This window comes from Ranitomeya variabilis, chromosome 1 (assembly GCF_051348905.1).
Source record: "Ranitomeya variabilis isolate aRanVar5 chromosome 1, aRanVar5.hap1, whole genome shotgun sequence".
NCBI lineage: Eukaryota > Metazoa > Chordata > Amphibia > Anura > Dendrobatidae > Ranitomeya > Ranitomeya variabilis.
Window position 1 is genome coordinate 29,638,492 of NC_135232.1, and position 18,674 is coordinate 29,657,165.

The following is an 18,674-nucleotide window of genomic DNA, read 5'->3' on the forward strand; positions in this document are numbered from 1 at the left end:
CAATGACTACCTCATACCAAGGTACCATGGTAACACAGCATATACTAATAGTGCTGTGCAGCCCTGTAGGGATTCACATCCAGAAAGCAATACACAGGCATCAAAGATACCTGTCTTGCACTGGACTGCACAAAATATTCAAAATAGCCATATACCTAATTTGTACCCATCCAAGGGGCCCACATATAGGCTATAGAGCTACAGAGAACGGTGAACATCTACCCCGGAATACAATTCTACATAGATATTTCAGAGTAAGAAGGCGCAGATGTCACCTGCAAGTTCTAAAGATAGAATGATATCTAGCCATGATAAAATCATGCAGATGTTAAACATGCCTGTCTTAGAAATGGCTAGTATAGAAAAATAGCCTACCCCAAAACACGGAAGTACTAATGATAATCCCATATGCACACACATAAGAATATAAGAGTAAGAAGGCGCAGGTGTCACTTGCAAAATATAAGAATAAACTATTATCTAATAACGATCGAATCATGCCGGTATAGACAAGCCTATCCTACAGATAGCTTATGTCAATTATGCTATGAGAGAAAAAAAAAAAAAAAAAAAAAAAAAAAGCCAAGGTATATGTGCATATCCCTATAGGGCTTAATCTGGGAAACAAAACTGCCATGTAGATGACATATAGAACACGTACTACAGGCCCCCAGATGCATGAGGACATATGAATCCCGCCAGCCAGGTTCAAATGCAACGCATTTGAACCTGGCTGGCGGGATTCATATGTCCTCATGCATCTGGGGGCCTGTAGTACGTGTTCTATATGTCATCTACATGGCAGTTTTGTTTCCCAGATTAAGCCCTATAGGGATATGCACATATACCTTGGCTTTTTTTTTTTTTTTTTTTTTTTTTTTCTCTCATAGCATAATTGACATAAGCTATCTGTAGGATAGGCTTGTCTATACCGGCATGATTCGATCGTTATTAGATAATAGTTTATTCTTATATTTTGCAAGTGACACCTGCGCCTTCTTACTCTTATATTCTTATGTGTGTGCATATGGGATTATCATTAGTACTTCCGTGTTTTGGGGTAGGCTATTTTTCTATACTAGCCATTTCTAAGACAGGCATGTTTAACATCTGCATGATTTTATCATGGCTAGATATCATTCTATCTTTAGAACTTGCAGGTGACATCTGCGCCTTCTTACTCTGAAATATCTATGTAGAATTGTATTCCGGGGTAGATGTTCACCGTTCTCTGTAGCTCTATAGCCTATATGTGGGCCCCTTGGATGGGTACAAATTAGGTATATGGCTATTTTGAATATTTTGTGCAGTCCAGTGCAAGACAGGTATCTTTGATGCCTGTGTATTGCTTTCTGGATGTGAATCCCTACAGGGCTGCACAGCACTATTAGTATATGCTGTGTTACCATGGTACCTTGGTATGAGGTAGTCATTGTGCGCGTTGCGCAGTTCAGCTTACTACCAGGAAGCACTTCATTCAAGCTTGCGAACGTTTATATGGGGTGGCCACAGATTATGGGTACCTCTGACAGGCAAGTGATGTGAGTCTATATAGATTTTCTGTCTCTGCTGATATTGCAGCCGGCGTAAGACAGGTATTCCTGACACCTGCGTATTGCTCTTGAGATGTGAGTTCCTGCAGGGTTACACAACACTGTGTGTGTACACTGTGTTACCATGGTGCCTGGGCATGGGGCTGTCACTGTGTGCAGCTGCGCAGTCGAGTCCATTACCAGGAAGCACTCCATTCAAGCCTGTGCACGTTTACATGAAGTGACTACAGATCACGGAGACCTTGGATGTGCAGGCAAAGTATGTTTACATAGTTATCTTCTCTCTTCGCAAACACTGCAGCCCAGTGTATGGTAGATAAATCTTTGAGACGAGTCTCTCTGCATGCAGATATGGTATTGTTTATACACACTGGGTTACTATGGCACCTTGGTAGGGGGTGGTTACTGTGCGCATCTGCGCAGTTGTACCTTCTACCAGGAAGTCTTTTCACTGAAGCCTACACGCGGCAGCTCACACACAGCTGCAATTGGTAAACTTTATTGGAACCTGCATATAAGGTAAAACAGTTACAGTGGTCGGTACCCCTGACGAAGCCTCCTTTGCGGGGCGACACGCGTTGGGTCCCTCTTCCACTTGCGCTATCCACTTGGCTGCACATGTCCATGGTATTGTATGGTATGGCTACACATGGAGGTCTATGTTCGGTATTTTACCTATAGACCTTATTCAGTGACTTGTGTGAGGCCACTCACCTCTGTGCATGCTAAAGTGAGGGTCATGCCTGTATGAGGGAGAACATTAGTCTGCACTTATGGCAGAACCCTCTGGTGTATACGGTGCTTATGATACAGGGTCAGAGGATTGTCTCTCATAGTGATCACCGGGTATACTTTATTGTGGGCCTATTTCATTGCATTACTAAGTGTATGTACAGTGGTGTCCATATAGGTATTCATGCTATGTGACATTGCCCTATTTGCCATAGCGCAGGTGCAGGCCTTATTAAGGGCCATGGTTCTAAGGAACAAGTGTGTTGCTTTTTTAATTGTTTTTAACTGTCTGTTTTCTGTATTGCGTGTTTCATGTGTTTTTGCAGCATAATAAAATTGTTTCTACTTTTTGCTAAATCCAAAGTGTGGTGATCCCCATTCATATGACCTTCGTCTTTTTCTTTGTTGTTTTTTGATGTACTGTTTTGGAGGTCAGGGTGATCCCATTATATAATCCGTGGTGCCCCCTTCATATTTATCTTCTACACAAACATACCCCTAATCCCAACCACAACCCTAACCCTAATCCCAACCATAACCCTAACCACAACCCTAACCCTAATCCCAACCCTAACCATAACCCTAACCACACCCCTAACCCGAACATGCCCCTAACCCTAATCCCAACCACATCCCTAAAATCAACACACCCCTAACCCTAATCCCAACCCTAACCACACCCCTAACTCCAACATACCCCTAATCACAACCATAACCCTAACCACACCCCTAACTCTGACACACCCCTAACCCTAATCCCAACCCTAATCCCAACCGTAAATGTAATCCAAACCCTAACCCTAACTTTAGCCTCAACCCTAACTTTAGCCCCAACCCTAACCCTAACTGTAGCCCCAACCCTAACTGTAGCCCTAACCCTAACTTTAGCCCCCACCCTAACCCTAACTTTAGCCCCAACCCAAACACTAACTTTAGCCTCAATCCTAACCCTAACTTTAGCCCCAACCCTAACCCTAACTGTAGCCCCAACCCTAACCATATCTGTTGCCCCAACCCTAACCCTAACTTTAGCCCCAACCCTAACTCTAACTGTGGCCCCAACCCTAACTGTAGCCCCAACCCTAACCATATCTGTTGCCCCAACCCTAACCCTAACTTTAGCCCAACCCTAACCCTAACTTTAGCCTCATGCCTAACCCTAACTTTAGCCCCAACCCTAACCCTAACTTTAGCCCCAACCCTAACCCTAACTTTAGCCTCAGCCCTAATCCTAACTTTAGCCCCAACCCTAACCCTAACTTTAGCCCCAACCCTAACACTAACCCTAATGGGAAAATGGAAATAAATACATGTTTTAAATTTTAATATATTTCCCTAACTAAGGGGGTGATGAAGGGGGGTTTGATTTACTATTTATAGAGGGGTTTTTTAGCGGATTTTTATGATTGGCAGCTGTAACACACTAAAAGACACTTTTTATTGCAAAAAATAGTTTTTGCGTCTCCACATTTTGAGAGCTATAATTTTTCCATATTTTGGTCCACAGAGTCATGTGAGGTCCTGTTTTTTGTGGGACGAGTTGACGTTTTTATTGGTACCATATTTGGGAGTGTAAAATTTTTTGATCGCTTTTATTCCGATTTTTGTGAGGCAGAATGAACAAAAACCAGCAATTCGTGAATTTCTTTTTTGGGGGGGACACAATCGGTGGCTGACTAAATACTTTTATTCCACACTGTACCTGCTGTGAACTAACTGCACACATATACAGACAGCAGCGAGACCGAGTCAGCAGCTAAACTGCGGAGATAACACCTACAAGCGATAGGCCTAACATATGATCACAAAGTGATCCCTTCAACTATCAACATATAACCCATTGAGAACAATGAAGGTACAAATATGTTAAAAGAGTATAAATTTATTGAAATAACACATATCAACAATCACATATAGGTATATATACACCAAATGACATAAATAATGTACAAAACAATTACATAGCAATACCCTATGAATAAGGGGAGAATGAAGTTGGCTGTGTATCAGGAAAGACCGATGGGGCCAAGAACCACCCAGGTATATACCACCACGCCTGAGAATAGGGCAAAACCACACCAAAAATCACTTAGGCCCACTCAAGGATATACAATATTACTTGCATATGCAACAAACCACTAATACATGTCAGTTACAAAGTATCATAAATAACTCAATCCATCATATAAATCATGGAGTACCAATACCAACGACACTTACTAGTGATAGATATAAACTACTGCTAAGATGTAAAAAATTAGATCTCAGCCACATATAAGTCCATGAATGGACAAAACAAAAACTCCCCAACAATATATATGATAATCCGAAAAAAGGAGTCATAGAGTTGTCTTTAAAGTTACAAAAGAGTAGCATATTTATTAACAGCCATTTATATTAAAATGCTCATAATAAAGTACATATTCAGGGTCATAATAGAATAATACTGTGAATCATAGAAACAGGTAAACAACATCCACTGTTGTGAAATTGGATTCTGGGCTCCCCCGGTGGCCACTTGTGGAATTTAACTTGTGTGCATCATCCCCTCTGTTCACCTGCTCCTATCAGGATGTGGGAGTCGCTATATAACCTTGCTCCTCTGTCAGTTTCATGCCGGTCAACAATGTAATCAGTAGCCTTTCTGTGCATGTTCCTGCTACTAGACAACTCCCAGCTAAGTTGGACTTTTGTCCTTGTGTGTTTTTGCATTTTGTTCCTGTTCACAGCTGCTGTTTCGTTACTGTGTCTGGAAAGCTCTTGTGAGCGGAAATTGCCACTCTGGTGTTATGAGTTAATGCTAGAGTCTTAAAGTAATTTCTGGATGGTGTTTTGATAGGGTTTTCTGCTGACCATGAAAGTGCCCTTTCTGTCTTCATGCTATCTAGTAAGCGGACCTCGATTTTGCTAAACCTATTTTCATACTACGTTTGTCATTTCATCTTAAATCACCGCCAATATATGTGGGGGCCTCTGTCTGCCTTTTGGGAAAATTTCTCTAGAGGTGAGCCAGGACTGTCTTTTCCTCTGCTAGGATTAGGTAGTTCTCCGGCTGGCGCTGGGCATCTAGGGATAAAAAAACGTAGGCATGCTACCCGGCCACTTCTAGTTGTGCGGCAGGTTTAGTTCATGGTCAGTATAGTTTCCATCTTCCAAGAGCTAGTTCTCATATATGCTGGGCTATGTTCTCTCGCCATTGAGAATCATGACAGTTTGACCGGCCCAAAAAAGGGTTAAATTACTGGCTGAGAAAGGAGAGAAAAAAGAAGTCTGCTACAATTTTTTTTTTTTTTTTTTTTCCCTCTAGTTCTGAGTGTGCTCTTAATTGAATCACTTGCTAGTCTGCCTATACTGCAGCCTTCCTCTCTTTCTCTCCTTCTAATCCTTGAATGGCTCTGTGTTCACCTGTTTCAAATGGATCTTCAGAGTGTAGCTACAGGTTTGAATAATCTCGCCACAAAGGTACAAAATTTGCAAGATTTTGTTGTTCATGCACCTGTGTCTGAGCCTAGAATTCCTTTGCCTGAATTCTTCTCGGGGAATAGATCTCACTTTCAAAATTTTAAAAATAATTGCAAATTGTTTTTGTCCCTGAAGTCTCGCTCTGCCGGAGACCCTGCACAGCAGGTCAGGATTGTAATTTCCTTGCTCCGGGGCGACCCTCAAGACTGGGCTTTTGCATTGGCACCAGGGGATCCTGCGTTGCTCAATGTGGATGCGTTTTTTCTGGCCTTGGGGTTGCTTTATGAGGAACCTCATTTAGAGCTTCAGGCGGAAAAGGCCTTGATGTCCTTGTCTCAGGGGCAAGATGAAGCTGAAATATACTGCCAAAAATTCCGCAAATGGTCTGTGCTTACTCAGTGGAATGAGTGCGCCCTGGCGGCGATTTTCAGAGAAGGTCTCTCTGATGCCATTAAGGATGTTATGGTGGGGTTCCCTGTGCCTGCGAGTCTGAATGAGTCCATGACGATGGCTATTCAGATCGATAGGCGTCTGCGGGAGCGCAAACCTGTGCACCATTTGGCGGTGTCTACTGAGAAAACGCCAGAAAATATGCAATGTGATAGAATTCTGTCCAGAAGCGAGCGGCAGAATTTTAGACGAAAAAATGGGTTGTGCTTCTATTGTGGTGATTCAACTCATGTTATATCAGCATGCTTTAAGCGTACTAAGAAGCCTGACAAGTCTGTTTCAATTAGCACTTTACAGTCTAAGTTTATTCTATCTGTGACCCTGATTTGTTCTCTGTCATCTATTACCGGGGACGCCTATGTCGACTCTGGCGCTGCTTTGAGTCTTATGGATTGGTCCTTTGCCAAACGCTGTGGGTATGATTTGGAGCCATTGGAGGCTCCGATATCTCTGAAAGGGATTGACTCCACCCCATTGGCTAATAATAAACCACAATACTGGACACAAGTGACTATGCGTGTTAATCCGGATCACCAGGAGGTTATTCGCTTTCTGGTGCTGTATAATCTACATGATGTTTTGGTGCTGGGATTGCCATGGCTGCAATCTCATAACCCAGTCCTCGACTGGAGAGCTATGTCTGTGTTAAGCTGGGGATGTAAAGGAACTCATGGGGACGTACCTTTGGTTTCCATTTCATCATCTATTCCCTCTGAGATTCCTGAATTCTTGTCTGACTTTCGCGACGTTTTTGAAGAACCCAAGGTTGGTTCACTACCTCCGCACCGGGAGTGCGATTGTGCCATAGACTTGATTCCGGGTAGTAAATACCCTAAGGGTCGTTTATTTAATCTGTCTGTGCCTGAACACGCTGCTATGCGAGAATATATAAAGGAGTCCTTGGAAAAGGGACATATTCGTCCTTCGTCATCTCCCTTAGGAGCCGTTTTTTTCTTTGTGTCTAAGAAAGACGGCTCTTTGAGGCCGTGTATTGATTATCGACTTTTGAATAAAATCACGGTTAAATATCAATATCCGTTACCACTGCTTACTGATTTGTTTGCTCGTATAAAGGGGGCCAAGTGGTTCTCTAAGATTGATCTCCGTGGGGCGTATAATTTGGTGCGAATCAAGCAGGGGGATGAGTGGAAAACCGCATTTAATACGCCCGAGGGCCATTTTGAGTATTTGGTGATGCCTTTTGGTCTTTCAAATGCCCCTTCAGTCTTCCAGTCCTTTATGCATGACATTTTCCGCGATTATTTGGATAAATTTATGATTGTGTATCTGGATGATATTCTGATTTTTTCGGATGACTGGGACTCTCATGTCCAGCAGGTCAGGAGGGTTTTTCAGGTTTTGCGGTCTAATTCCTTGTGTGTGAAGGGTTCTAAGTGTGTTTTTGGGGTTCAGAAGATTTCCTTCTTGGGATACATTTTTTCCCCCTCTTCCATCGAGATGGATCCTGTCAAGGTTCAGGCTATTGGTGATTGGACGCAACCCTCTTCTCTTAAGAGTCTTCAGAAATTTTTGGGCTTTGCTAACTTTTATCGTCGATTTATTGCTGGTTTTTCTGATGTTGTAAAACCATTGACTGATTTGACTAAGAAGGGTGCTGATGTTGCTGATTGGTCCCCTGCTGCTGTGGAGGCCTTTCGGGAGCTTAAGCGCCGTTTTTCCTCTGCCCCTGTGTTGCGTCAGCCTGATGTTGCTCTTCCTTTTCAGGTTGAGGTCGACGCTTCTGAAATCGGAGCTGGGGCGGTGTTGTCGCAGAGAAGTTCCGACTGCTCCGTGATGAGACCTTGTGCTTTTTTTTCCCGTAAATTTTCGCCCGCCGAGCGGAATTATGATATTGGGAATCGGGAGCTTTTGGCCATGAAGTGGGCTTTTGAGGAGTGGCGTCACTGGCTTGAGGGGGCCAGACATCAGGTGGTGGTATTGACTGACCACAAAAATTTAATTTACCTTGAGTCTGCCAGGCGCCTGAATCCTAGACAAGCGCGCTGGTCGTTGTTTTTCTCTCGGTTTAATTTTGTGGTGTCTTACCTACCGGGTTCTAAGAATGTTAAGGCGGATGCCCTTTCTAGGAGTTTTGAGCCTGACTCCCCTGGTAATTCTGAGCCCACAGGTATCCTTAAAGATGGAGTGATATTGTCTGCCTTTTCTCCAGACCTGCGGCGGGCCTTGCAGGAGTTTCAGGCGGATAGACCTGATCGTTGCCCACCTGGTAGACTGTTTGTTCCTGATGATTGGACCAGTAGAGTCATCTCTGAGGTTCATTCTTCTGCGTTGGCAGGTCATCCTGGAATCTTTGGTACCAGGGATTTGGTGGCAAGGTCCTTCTGGTGGCCTTCCCTGTCACGAGATGTGCGAGGCTTTGTGCAGTCTTGTGACGTTTGTGCTCGGGCCAAGCCTTGTTGTTCTCGGGCTAGTGGATTGTTGTTACCCTTGCCTATCCCGAAGAGGCCTTGGACGCACATCTCGATGGATTTTATTTCGGATCTGCCTGTTTCTCAGAAGATGTCTGTCATCTGGGTGGTGTGTGACCGTTTCTCTAAGATGGTCCATCTGGTTCCCTTGCCTAAGTTGCCTTCTTCTTCCGAGTTGGTTCCTCTGTTTTTTCAAAATGTTGTTCGTTTGCATGGTATTCCGGAGAATATCGTTTCTGACAGAGGGACCCAATTCGTGTCTAGATTTTGGCGGGCATTCTGTGCTAGGATGGGCATAGATTTGTCTTTTTCGTCTGCTTTCCATCCTCAGACTAATGGCCAGACCGAGCGGACTAATCAGACCTTGGAGACATATTTGAGGTGTTTTGTGTCTGCGGATCAGGATGATTGGGTTGCTTTTTTGCCTTTGGCGGAGTTCGCCCTCAATAATCGGGCCAGCTCTGCCACCTTGGTGTCCCCGTTTTTCTGTAATTCGGGGTTTCATCCTCGATTTTCCTCCGGTCAAGTGGAATCTTCGGATTGTCCTGGAGTGGATGCTGTGGTGGAGAGGTTGCATCAGATTTGGGGGCAGGTGGTGGACAATTTGAAGTTGTCCCAGGAGAAGACTCAGCTTTTTGCCAACCGCCGTCGTCGTGTTGGTCCTCGGCTTTGTGTTGGGGACTTGGTGTGGTTGTCTTCTCGTTTTGTCCCTATGAGGGTTTCTTCTCCTAAGTTTAAGCCTCGGTTCATCGGCCCGTACAAGATATTGGAGATTCTTAACCCTGTGTCCTTCCGTTTGGACCTCCCTGCATCCTTTTCGATTCATAATGTTTTTCATCGGTCATTGTTGCGCAGGTATGAGGTACCAGCTGTGCCTTCCGTTGAGCCTCCTGCTCCGGTGTTGGTTGAGGGTGAGTTGGAGTACGTTGTGGAAAAGATCTTGGACTCTCGTGTTTCCAGACGGAAACTCCAGTATCTGGTCAAATGGAAGGGATACGGTCAGGAGGATAATTCTTGGGTCACTGCCTCTGATGTTCATGCCTCCGATCTTGTCCGTGCCTTTCATAGGGCTCATCCTGATCGCCCTGGTGGTTCTGGTGAGGGTTCGGTGCCCCCTCCTTGAGGGGGGGGGTACTGTTGTGAAATTGGATTCTGGGCTCCCCCGGTGGCCACTTGTGGAATTTAACTTGTGTGCATCATCCCCTCTGTTCACCTGCTCCTATCAGGATGTGGGAGTCGCTATATAACCTTGCTCCTCTGTCAGTTTCATGCCGGTCAACAATGTAATCAGTAGCCTTTCTGTGCATGTTCCTGCTACTAGACAACTCCCAGCTAAGTTGGACTTTTGTCCTTGTGTGTTTTTGCATTTTGTTCCTGTTCACAGCTGCTGTTTCGTTACTGTGTCTGGAAAGCTCTTGTGAGCGGAAATTGCCACTCTGGTGTTATGAGTTAATGCTAGAGTCTTAAAGTAATTTCTGGATGGTGTTTTGATAGGGTTTTCTGCTGACCATGAAAGTGCCCTTTCTGTCTTCATGCTATCTAGTAAGCGGACCTCGATTTTGCTAAACCTATTTTCATACTACGTTTGTCATTTCATCTTAAATCACCGCCAATATATGTGGGGGCCTCTGTCTGCCTTTTGGGAAAATTTCTCTAGAGGTGAGCCAGGACTGTCTTTTCCTCTGCTAGGATTAGGTAGTTCTCCGGCTGGCGCTGGGCATCTAGGGATAAAAAAACGTAGGCATGCTACCCGGCCACTTCTAGTTGTGCGGCAGGTTTAGTTCATGGTCAGTATAGTTTCCATCTTCCAAGAGCTAGTTCTCATATATGCTGGGCTATGTTCTCTCGCCATTGAGAATCATGACAATCCACATAACACACCTACAGTATACGCCTTGAGGACCCAGGTAAAACAGAATGAGTAAGAAGCAATACCAGCTTACTGATCCCACCTAAAATGCATGTAAGGTGAAAGACTAAAGAGATGTAAAAGACCGGGCCTCACCCATGTTAGACGTGGTGTGTACCTGTGGAACCGCCAGCCCCTACGCGCGTTTCGCGTAGGCTTCTTCGGGGGGCTGTAAGATGTAAGCAGAGCAAGACAATAGCTCAATGGTACCTATGTCCACAAAGGAGTGCTCACCCTAAGGCATAGCAGAGCTAATAAATGGAGGCACAACGGTATAATACCTTCCAAATAATCACCCAATAAAGAGGTTAGAATGCACCATTAAGGCTCATACGATACCTGCAGTCATAGTGCAACCCTCTATGGTGGTCCCGTAGCGCACACCCAGCAGAATAGTGAGTGCAGCTCTGGAGTATAATACAGATGTAACTCAGGATCAGTAATGTAATGTATGTACAAAGTGACTGCAGCAGCAGAATAGTGAGTGCAGCTCTGGGGTATAATACAGGATGTAATTCAGGATCAGTAATGTAATGTATGTACACAGTGACTGCACCAGCAGAATAGTGAGTGCAGCTCTGGAGAATAATACAGGATGTAACTCAGGATCAGTAATGTAATGTATGTACACAGTGACTGCACCAGCAGAATAGTGAGTGCAGCTCTGGGGTATAATACAGGAGGTAACTCAGGATCAGTAATGTAATGTATGTGCACAGTGACTGCACCAGAAGAATAGTGAGTGCAGCTCTGGGGTATAATACAGGATGTAATTCAGGATCAGTAATGTAATGTATGTACACAGTGACTGCCCCAGCAGAATAGTGAGTGCAGCTCTGGGGTATAATACAGGATGTAACTCATGATCAGTAATGTAATGTATGTAGACAGTGACTGCACCAGCAGAATAGTGAGTGCAGCTCTGGGGTATAATACAGGATGTAATTCAGGATCAGTAATGTAATGTATGTACACAGTGACTGCACCAGCAGAATAGTGAGTGCAGCTCTGGGGTATAATACAGGATGTAACTCATGATCAGTAATGTAATGTATGTAGACAGTGACTGCACCAGCAGAATAGTGAGTGCAGCTCTGGAGTATAATACAGGATGTAACTCAGGATCAGTAATGTAATGTATGCACACAGTGACTGCACCAGCAGAATAGTGAGTGCAGCTCTGGAGTATAATATGGATGTAACTCAGGATCAGTAATGTAATGTATGTACACAGTGACTGCACCAGCAGAATAGTGAGTGCAGCTCTGGAGTATAATATGGATGTAACTCAGGATCAGTAATGTAATGTATGTACACAGTGACTGCACCAGCAGAATAGTGAGTGCAGCTCTGGAGTATAATACAGGATGTAATTCAGGATCAGTAATGTAATGAATGTACACAGTGACTGCACCAGCAGAATAGTGAGTGCAGCTCTGGAGTAAAATACATGATGTAACTCAGGATCAGTAATGTAATATATGTACACAGTGACTGCACCAGCAGAATAGTGAGTGCAGCTCTGGGGTATAATACAGGATGTAATTCAGGATCAGTAATGTAATGTATGTACACAGTGACTGCACCAGCAGAATAGTGAGTGCAGCTCTGGAGTATAATACAGGATGTAACTCAGGATCAGTAATGTAATGTATATACATAGTGACTGCACCAGCAGAATAGTGAGTGCAGCTCTGGAGTATAATACAGGATGTAAATTGGGATCAGTAATGTAATGTATGTACACAGTGACTGCCCCAGCAGAATAGTGAGTGCAGCTCTGGAGTGTAATACAGGATGTAACTCAGGATCAGTAATGTAATGAATGTACACAGTGACTGCACCAGCAGAATAGTGAGTGCAGCTCTGAAGTATAATACAGGATGTAACTCAGGACAAGTACAGGATCAGTAATGTAATGTATGTACACAGTGACTGCTCCAGCAGAATAGTGAGTGCAGCTCTGTAGTATAATACAGGATGTAACTCAGGATCAGTAATGTAATGTATGTACACAGTGACTGCACCAGCAGAATAGTGAGTGCAGCTCTGGAGTATAATACAGGATGTAAATTGGGATCAGTAATGTAATGTATGTACACAGTGACTGCCCCAGCAGAATAGTGAGTGCAGCTCTGGAGTATAGTACAGGATGTAATATACGTGTATAAGATAAGAGTTATTACCTATTGAGCTGTGGACAGGGACCTGTAAACCATAAACCTATAGTGTATAATGAATATTACCCGGCTGGTCTATTATTTTAGATAGGAAAAAAACAAGTCATTACAGACTCTCCTCAGCTCGGCAGCGGTGCAGACATGTACAGTGGATCCTGTGGGGACGGAGAAGCGTTTGTTTTCCTCATCTCGGTTTTGTTTGGTTGCTGGAGGTGACTCACAGAACAGAGGAGCTGGTGTAAATCACAGGGATGGGCTGGTTTTATTTAGGAATAATCAATCAACTGTTCCTTCCCAGTGACCATGCTGGAGATGACAATGGTGAATGGGGTCAGATAGATGAATCGCCGCCGGTTTTCTGCAGGACTCCTGACTTCTGCACTATCATTGCTATATTATTCTGGAGATCTTTAAAAATCTTACAAAAACATTTAGAGAATCAAAGAGAAATCATTCAGAGCCCCCTGTCCTCTCATACAAGATCTGGATGATGAGCCTCCCTGTGCAGCGCAGGATTTCCTCCCCGGAGCACACAGGGGACACCGCGGGGACCTGCACCGGCTCCGCTAATGACAAAGCCTCAGTAACTAAAGCAAAAATGGGGCGGCTGCCAAAGTGTCAGCCCTGCACGGAGGAACCAGCAGCACCCGGACGGATGTGTGCACAGGGCTGAGCTCGCCGTTACCATCTGTGCCAGCCAACAGGTAAAGGAGACTCCGATGCACAGAGGAGCTTCCCAATGTGAGAATTCACAAGAGAAATTGTCAGACTCCGAGGAACAAATATTTCATGTATTCTGGTTAACAGGTAGTGACAGGAGCAAAACAGGAACACAGGATCTAATCACTCCTACAATGACAGATAATGGTGATTACATCCAACATCTCTGTCTACAAAATACCTGTCCTCTCCACAGTGCTGCACCACCCTACCTCCCCTCCTCATTCCTGCATACCACCCTAGCCGTCCTCTCCACAGTGCTGCACCACTCTACATCCCCTCCTCATTACCTGCATACCACCCTACCCGTCCTCTCCATGGTGCTGCACCACCCTACATCCCCTCCTCATCCCTGCATACCACCCTACCCATCCTCTCCACAGTGCTGCACCACCCTACATCCCCTCCTCATTCCTGCATACCACCCTACCCATCCTCTCCACAGTGCTGCACCGCCCTACATCCCCTCCTCATTCCTGCATACCACCCTAGCCGTCCTCTACACAGTGCTGCACCGCCCTACATCCCCTCATTACCTGCATACCACCCTACCCGTCCTCTCCACAGTGCTGCACCGCCCTACATCCCCTCCTCATTCCTGCATACCATCCTACCCATCCTCTCCACAGTGCTGCACCACCCTACATCCCCTCCTCATTCCTGCATACCACCCTACCCATCTTCTCCACAGTGCTGCACCGCCCTACATCCCCTCCTCATTCCTGCATACCACCCTACCCATCTTCTCCACAGTGCTGCACCGCCCTACATCCCCTCCTCATTCCTGCATACCACCCTACCCGTCCTCTTCACAGTGCTGCACCGCCCTACATCCCCTCCTCATTCCTGCATACCACCCTACCCGTCCTCTTCACAGTGCTGCACCACCCTAGATCACCTCCTCCTCTGTCTGCCACAATAACCATCCTCTCCACAGTGCTGCACCGTCCAACCTCCCCTCCTCATCCCTGCATACCACCCTACCTGTCCTCTCCACAGTGCTGCACCGTCCTACCTCCCCTCCTCATACCTGCATACCACCCTACCTGTCTTCTTCACAGTGATGTACCGCCTTACATCCCCTCTTCATCCCTGCATACCACCCTACCCGTCCTCTCCACAGTGCTGCACCGCCTTACATCCCCTCCTCCTCTGTCAGCCACACTAACCATCCTCTTCACAGTGCTGCACTGCCCTACATCCCCTCCTCATCCCTGCATACCACCCTTCCTGTCCTCTCCACAGTGCTGCACCACCCTACATCCCCTCCTCATCCCTGCATACCACCCTACCCATCCTCTCCACAGTGCTGCACCGCCCTACATCCCACCCTCCTCTATCTGCCACAATAACCGTCCTCTCCACAGTGTTAAACCTCCCTAAATCTCATCTGTCTACCATCTACCCGTCCTCTCCACAGTGCTGCACCTCCCTACATCTCCTCCTCATCTCTGTCTACCTGTCCGTACACAGATCTTGGCTGGTGTCCCTGCAGTTTTACATCAATACCTTTATGTACTATTTTCATGCATTAAAATAACTTGTTTTTTACTTTTAAATCCACAGACACCCCTATAGCATGCGAGTTAACTGAGAATCTGCCAGTGAGCTAATACTGGGAGACTTTACAACTCTTATTTCTTTTAGTGTCGCTTTATGAGCACATGAAAAGTTGAGCTAAACTTTGTCTTGTGAGGATAGAGGACAGTCCAGTTACTAGGAGCTCACTGACTGATTCTAAGTTAACTCATCCTGCATCCAGCAATGGACAGAGGCAACCGGAGACAGACAGTGAGTTCAGGGACGGACTCATTAACCCCATCACCGCTGGAGACCCCCAGGGATGGACTCATTGACCCCATCACTACTGGAGACCCCCCAGGGACGGTTACATTAACCCCATCACAGCTGGATACCCACCAGGGACGGACTCATTAACCCCATCACTACTGGAGACTCCCAGGGACAGATTCATTAACCCCATCACTACTGGAGAACCCCAGGGACGGACTCTTTAACGCCATCACTACTGGAGACCCCCAGGGACGGACTCATTAACCCCATCACAGCTGGAGACCACCAGGGATAGACTCATTAACCCCATCACAGCTGGAGACCACCAGGGACGGACTCATTAACCCCATCACTACTGGAGACTCCCAGGGACGGACTCATTAACCCCATCACTACTGGAGACCCCCAGGGACGGACTCATTAACCCCATCACAGCTGGAGACCACCAGGGACGGACTAAGTAACCCCATCACTGCTGGAGACCCCCAGGGACGGACTCATTAACCCCATCACAGCTGGAGACCACCAGTGACAGACTCATTAACCCCATCACAGCTGGATACCCACCAGGGACGGACTCATTAACCCCATCACTACTGGAGACTCCCAGGGACAGACTCATTAACCCCATCTCTACTGGAGACCCCCAGGGACGGACTCATTAACCCTATCACTACTGGAGACCGCCAGGGACGGACTCATTAACCCCATCACAGCTGGAGACCACCAGGGACGGACTAAGTAACCCCATCACTGCTGGAGACCCCCAGGGACGGACTCATTAACCCCATCACTACTGGAGACTCCCAGGGACAGACTCATTAACCCCATCTCTACTGGAGACCCCCAGGGACGGACTCATTAACCCTATCACTACTGGAGACCGCCAGGGACGGACTCATTAACCCCATCACTACTTGAGACCCCCAGGGACGGACCCATTAACCCCATCACTACTTGAGACCCCCAGAGATGTATCAGCCACCTCCGATACTCTCCCCCTGGGAGAGCTGACAACTGTCATGGCTGCCTCCAGAACTCACACAGGGGTTGTCAGTCCGGCTGCCAGGGCTCCTGGACACAAGGTGCAGACTTGGGGCACTACAAGTACCAGAATATCCGGAGGACTCACCCACACGCCGGGACAGCCCCAGCTCGTCGTTCAGCCAATGGCAGATGATCTCGGTCATGGCTCCGCCGCTCCGGGGTCATCACCCGCTGCTCGGTATCCCGCTCTGCTCACCGGAGCCTCCAGGCCGCGTCCTATCTCCATGACAACCGGAACCATGGCGACCGTTACACAGAGCGCAGAGACTGCAGCGGCGGGTGGTTGTGTAGTGAGGACAGCGCGCCCCCTGCTGGCAGCACAGTGTACAGCAGGCTGATGGTTCGGCGGATCTTTCCCTCCTATAGTCTGATAGTTCGGCATTTTGTTTAGTTTTTATTACCTCATTTTTCTGTTGAGAACAAGATGATGATTCACCCGGTTTTTTTTTCTAATAATCAATATTACTTTTTCCCTTTGTTTTTTTTTGCTCCCTCTTACTGGACTCGAACCTGTGATATCTGATCACTTTGTTATACAGCGCGATCCCGCAGTGTCAGTGTGCACGGTGATCCCAGCGCTCCGGGGGCGTCACAGGGGTGTATGGGAGGGGGGCAGGCTGTATGGGGGGCAGGCTGTATGGGGGCAGGCTGTATGGGGGGGCAGGCTGTATGGGGGGCAGGCTGTATGGGGGCAGGCTGTATGGGAGGGGGGCAGGCTGTATGGGGGGCAGGCTGTATGGGGGGGCAGGCTGTATGGAGTGAGCAGGCTGTATGGGGGGCAGGCTGTATGGGGGGCAGGCTGTATGGGGGGGCAGGCTGTATGGGGGGCAGGCTGTATGGGGGGGCAGGCTGTATGGGGGGGCAGGCTGTATGGGGGGCAGGCTGTATGGGGGGGCAGGCTGTATGGAGTGAGCAGGCTGTATGGGGGGCAGGCTGTATGGGGGGCAGGCTGTATGGGTCAGGCAGGCTGTATGGGGGGGCAGGCTGTATGGGGGGGCAGGCTGTATGGGGGGCAGGCTGTATGGAGTGAGCAGGCTGTATGGGGGGCAGGCTGTATGGGGGGCAGGCTGTATGGGTCAGGCAGGCTGTATGGGGGGCAGGCTGTATGGGGGGCAGGCTGTATGGGGGGCAGGCTGTATGGGGGGGCAGGCTGTATGGAGTGAGCAGGCTGTATGGGGGGCAGGCTGTATGGGGGGCAGGCTGTATGGGTCAGGCAGGCTGTATGGGGGGCAGGCTGTATGGGGGGCAGGCTGTATGGGGGGCAGGCTGTATGGGGGGGCAGGCTGTATGGAGTGAGCAGGCTGTATGGGGGGCAGGCTGTATGGGGGGCAGGCTGTATGGGTCAGGCAGGCTGTATGGGGGGCAGGCTGTATGGGGGGCAGGCTGTATGGGGGGCAGGCTGTATGGGGGGGCAGGCTGTATGGAGTGAGCAGGCTGTATGGGGGGCAGGCTGTATGGGTCGGGCAGGCTGTATGGGGGCAGGCTGTATGGGGGGCAGGCTGTATGGGGCAGTTCAGGCAGTATGCGACGTGCACAGTCTTCTGCCCTAGAAGGCCCAGCTAGCTCTGATCATGGCCATTGAGCTCTTTACATCCACCCTGTCAGACCCGCTGGGCCCAGTGATTGGACACTTGTGTCATGTGCGCTGCCATCTTGTGGTGGAAGAAGGTAATTATAGCTGAGTCTTTTATTTTCAAAAGCTGCAACCTTATAAATAGGATTATCCAGAATAACCCCTTCAAGGGCTTAATGTGACAGTTATTCAGATGGGCTGGTGATTTTTAGAACTCTCTGACGGTAATTGCATTTGCTAGTACACTTGCTGGTGGTATGGTGCGGTCTGTCCAGGTGGCCTAGTGGTCACAATGAATTGCTAATGGTAATGACAATTGCTAGTATCCATGGTTCTGTGTGGCCTGGAGGTATGAGAGAACCTCCAGCAGTGATAGCAATTGCAAGTAGAGATGGTTCCAGCAGGGCTGGGGGTCTCATGTAACTTCCAATGCTAATGCCACCTGATAGTACAGATGGTTTCAGCTGAGTGGTGGAGCCAGGATCTTGGTGGTAGGTGTTTTTCTACAGTGTTGATGAAGAGACATGGGGAACAATAATCTCTGAGGATCTACGAAGAATGAGAAAGGTTCTTCTCCAGGTTAGATCCTACAATCGCATGTGGGAGATAGGTAATTCCACTAATGACACTAATAAGAGCCAAGAGTGGAGGAGAACATTGAACTCCCTGATACAGAAGACATGACTATTCCCAGGCTCATCATGAGCGAACGTCATGTCGGTCCTCAACCAGCGAAGACGGGAAAGAAACAAACTGGTCACAATGTAGCAAGAAAACATGAATCTGCCCCACAGTCCCCGGGGAGGAGAAGAGTCAATAGCATCC

At 47.3% G+C, this 18,674-nt stretch overlaps 1 protein-coding gene across 1 annotated transcript in view; it reads right to left on the reverse strand.

The window, feature by feature from the left end:
• SPEF2 (sperm flagellar 2) overlaps positions 1-16,520 on the reverse strand; it is a 126,922-nt gene extending 110,402 nt beyond the window's left edge. Inside the window, exon 1 of the mRNA XM_077281690.1 lies at positions 16,362-16,520. Coding sequence (XP_077137805.1) covers positions 16,362-16,419 — 58 coding nt within the window. The 5' untranslated portion in view covers positions 16,420-16,520. The remainder of the gene's footprint in view (positions 1-16,361) is intronic.
• Between the last annotated feature and the right edge of the window lie 2,154 nt (positions 16,521-18,674).